The sequence below is a fragment of the Motacilla alba genome, chromosome 14 (genome assembly GCF_015832195.1).
Source record: "Motacilla alba alba isolate MOTALB_02 chromosome 14, Motacilla_alba_V1.0_pri, whole genome shotgun sequence".
NCBI classification, from domain to species: Eukaryota; Metazoa; Chordata; class Aves; order Passeriformes; family Motacillidae; genus Motacilla; species Motacilla alba.
Genome location: NC_052029.1, coordinates 13,453,684 through 13,457,076, shown reverse-complemented (window position 1 = coordinate 13,457,076; position 3,393 = coordinate 13,453,684). Strand labels below are relative to the sequence as shown.

The 3,393-nt window shown below is 53.6% G+C and overlaps 1 protein-coding gene across 1 annotated transcript in view; it reads left to right on the top strand.

The window, feature by feature from the left end:
• The window catches only part of LOC119707109 (uncharacterized protein DDB_G0271670-like), an 11,072-nt gene extending 8,428 nt beyond the window's left edge, over positions 1-2,644 (top strand). The window contains exon 2 of the mRNA XM_038151643.1: positions 1,568-2,644. Coding sequence (XP_038007571.1) covers positions 1,568-2,644 — 1,077 coding nt within the window. The remainder of the gene's footprint in view (positions 1-1,567) is intronic.
• The last annotated feature ends 749 nt before the right edge of the window (positions 2,645-3,393 follow it).

The window sequence follows — 3,393 nt, the reverse complement described above, 5'->3', positions numbered from 1 at the left end:
ATCATCCTCGTCTTCGGCCTCATCTTCATCATCCTCATCTTCGGCCTCACCATCATCATCCTCGTCTTCGGCCTCACCATCATCATCCTCGTCTTCGGCCTCACCTTCATCATCCTCACCTTCGGCCTCACCTTCATCATCCTCACCTTCGGCCTCACCTTCGGCCTCACCATCATCATCCTCGTCTTCGGCCTCACCTTCATCATCCTCATCTTCGGCCTCACCTTCATCATCCTCATCTTCGGCCTCACCATCATCATCCTCACCTTCGGTCTCACCTTCATCATCCTCGTCTTCGGCCTCACCTTCGGCCTCACCTTCATCATCCTCATCTTCGGCCTCACCTTCAGCCTCACCTTCATCATCCTCACCTTCGGCCTCACCATCATCATCCTCGTCTTCGGCCTCACCTTCATCATCCTCATCTTCGGCCTCACCTTCGGCCTCACCTTCATCATCCTCACCTTCGGCCTCACCATCATCATCCTCATCTTCGGCCTCACCATCATCATCCTCACCTTCGGCCTCACCTTCGGCCTCACATTCATCATCCTCATCTTCGGCCTCACCTTCAGCCTCACCTTCATCATCCTCACCTTTGGCCCCACCATCATCATCCTCATCTTCGGCCTCACCATCATCATCCTCATCTTCGGCCTCACCTTCATCATCCTCATCTTCGGCCTCACCCTCATCATCCTCATCTTCATCATCCTCATCTTCGGCCTCACCTTCATCATCCTCATCTTCGGCCTCACCTTCAGCCTCACCTTCATCATCCTCACCTTTGGCCCCACCATCATCATCCTCACCTTCGGCCTCACCATCATCATCCTCACCTTCGGTCTCACCTTCATCATCCTCGTCTTCGGCCTCACCTTCATCATCCTCGTCTTCGGCCTCACCTTCGGCCTCACCATCATCATCCTCATCTTCGGCCTCACCATCATCATCCTCATCTTCGGCCTCACCTTCATCATCCTCATCTTCGGCCTCACCTTCAGCCTCACCTTCATCATCCTCACCTTCGGCCTCACCATCATCATCCTCATCTTCGGTCTCACCATCATCATCCTCACCTTCGGCCTCACCATCATCATCCTCATCTTCGGTCTCACCTTCATCATCCTCATCTTCGGCCTCACCTTCATCATCCTCACCTTTGGCCCCACCATCATCATCCTCATCTTCGGCCTCACCTTCATCATCCTCATCTTCGGCCTCACCCTCATCATCCTCATCTTCATCATCCTCACATTCATCATCCTCATCTTCGGCCTCACCTTCATCATCCTCATCTTCGGCCTCACCTTCGGCCTCACCTTCATCATCCTCACCTTCGGCCTCACCTTCATCATCCTCTTCTTCGGCCTCACCATCATCATCCTCGTCTTCGGCCTCACCTTCGGCCTCACCATCATCATCCTCATCTTTGGCCTCACCTTCATCATCCTCATCTTCGGCCTCACCATCATCATCCTCATCTTCAGCCTCACCTTCGGCCTCACCTTCATCATCCTCATCTTCGGCCTCACCTTCAGCCTCACCTTCATCATCCTCACCTTCGGCCTCACCATCATCATCCTCATCTTCAGCCTCACCTTCGGCCTCACCTTCATCATCCTCATCTTCGGCCTCACCTTCAGCCTCACCTTCATCATCCTCATCTTCGGCCTCACCATCATCATCCTCATCTTCAGTCTCACCTTCATCATCCTCATCTTCGGCCTCACCTTCATCATCCTCATCTTCGGCCTCACCCTCATCATCCTCATCTTCATCATCCTCATCTTCGGCCTCACCTTCAGCCTCACCTTCATCATCCTCACCTTTGGCCCCACCATCATCATCCTCACCTTCGGCCTCACCTTCATCATCCTCACCTTCGGCCTCACCTTCGACCTCACCTTCATCATCCTCACCTTCGGCCTCACCATCATCATCCTCGTCTTCGGCCTCACCTTCATCATCCTCGTCTTCGGCCTCACCATCATCATCCTCACCTTCGGCCTCACCTTCATCATCCTCACCTTCGGCCTCACCTTCATCATCCTCATCTTCGGCCTCACCTTCGGCCTCACCTTCATCATCCTCTTCTTCGGCCTCACCATCATCATCCTCACCTTCGGCCTCACCTTCGGCCTCACCTTCATCATCCTCACCTTCGGCCTCACCTTCGACCTCACCTTCATCATCCTCTTCTTCGGCCTCACCATCATCATCCTCGTCTTCGGCCTCACCTTCGGCCTCACCATCATCATCCTCGTCTTCGGCCTCACCTTCATCATCCTCACCGTCGGCCTCACCTTCATCATCCTCATCTTCGGCCTCACCTTCGGCCTCACCATCATCATCCTCGTCTTCGGCCTCACCTTCGGCCTTACCATCATCATCCTCATCTTCGGCCTCACCTTCGGCCTCACCTTCATCATCCTCACCTTCGGCCTCACCTTCATCATCCTCGTCTTCGGCCTCACCTTCATCATCCTCACCTTTGGCCTCACCATCATCATCCTCATCTTCGGCCTCACCTTCATCATCCTCGTCTTCGGCCTCACCATCATCATCCTCACCATCGGCCTCATCCTCATCATCCTCATCATCTTCATCCTCCTCAATTTCATCAAAATCCTCATCATATTGATCATCTTCATCGTCTTGATCCTCATCTTCATTCTCCTTATCTTGATCCTCATCTTCATCATCCTCATCCTCATCATCCTCATCCTCATCATCCTCATCTTCATCATCCTCGTCTTCGGCCTCACCTTCATCATCCTCATTTTCGGCCTCACCTTCGGCCTCACCTTCATCATCCTCACCTTCGGCCTCACCATTATCATCCTCATCTTCGGCCTCACCTTCGGCCTCACCTTCGGTCTCACCATCATCATCCTCACCTTCATCATCCTCACCTTCGACCTCACCTTCATCATCCTCATCTTTGGCCTCACCATCGGCCTCACCATCATCATCCTCATCTTCGGCCTCACCTTCATCATCCTGACCTTCGGCCTCACCTTCATCATCCTCATCTTCGGCCTCATCTTCGGCCTCACCTTCATCATCCTCATCTTCGGCCTCACCTTCGGCCTCACCTTCATCATCCTCATCTTCGGCCTCACCTTCGGCCTCACCTTCATCATCCTCGTCTTCGGCCTCACCTTCATCATCCTGACCTTCGGCCTCACCTTCATCATCCTCATCTTCGGCCTCACCTTCGGCCTCACCTTCATCATCCTCACCTTCGGCCTCACCATCATCATCCTCATCTTCGGCCTCACCTTCATCATCCTCGTCTTTTGCCTCACCATCATCATCCTCACCTTCGGCCTCACCTTTGGCCTCCCCATCATCATCCTCATCTTCGGCCTCACCTTCGGCCTCCCCATC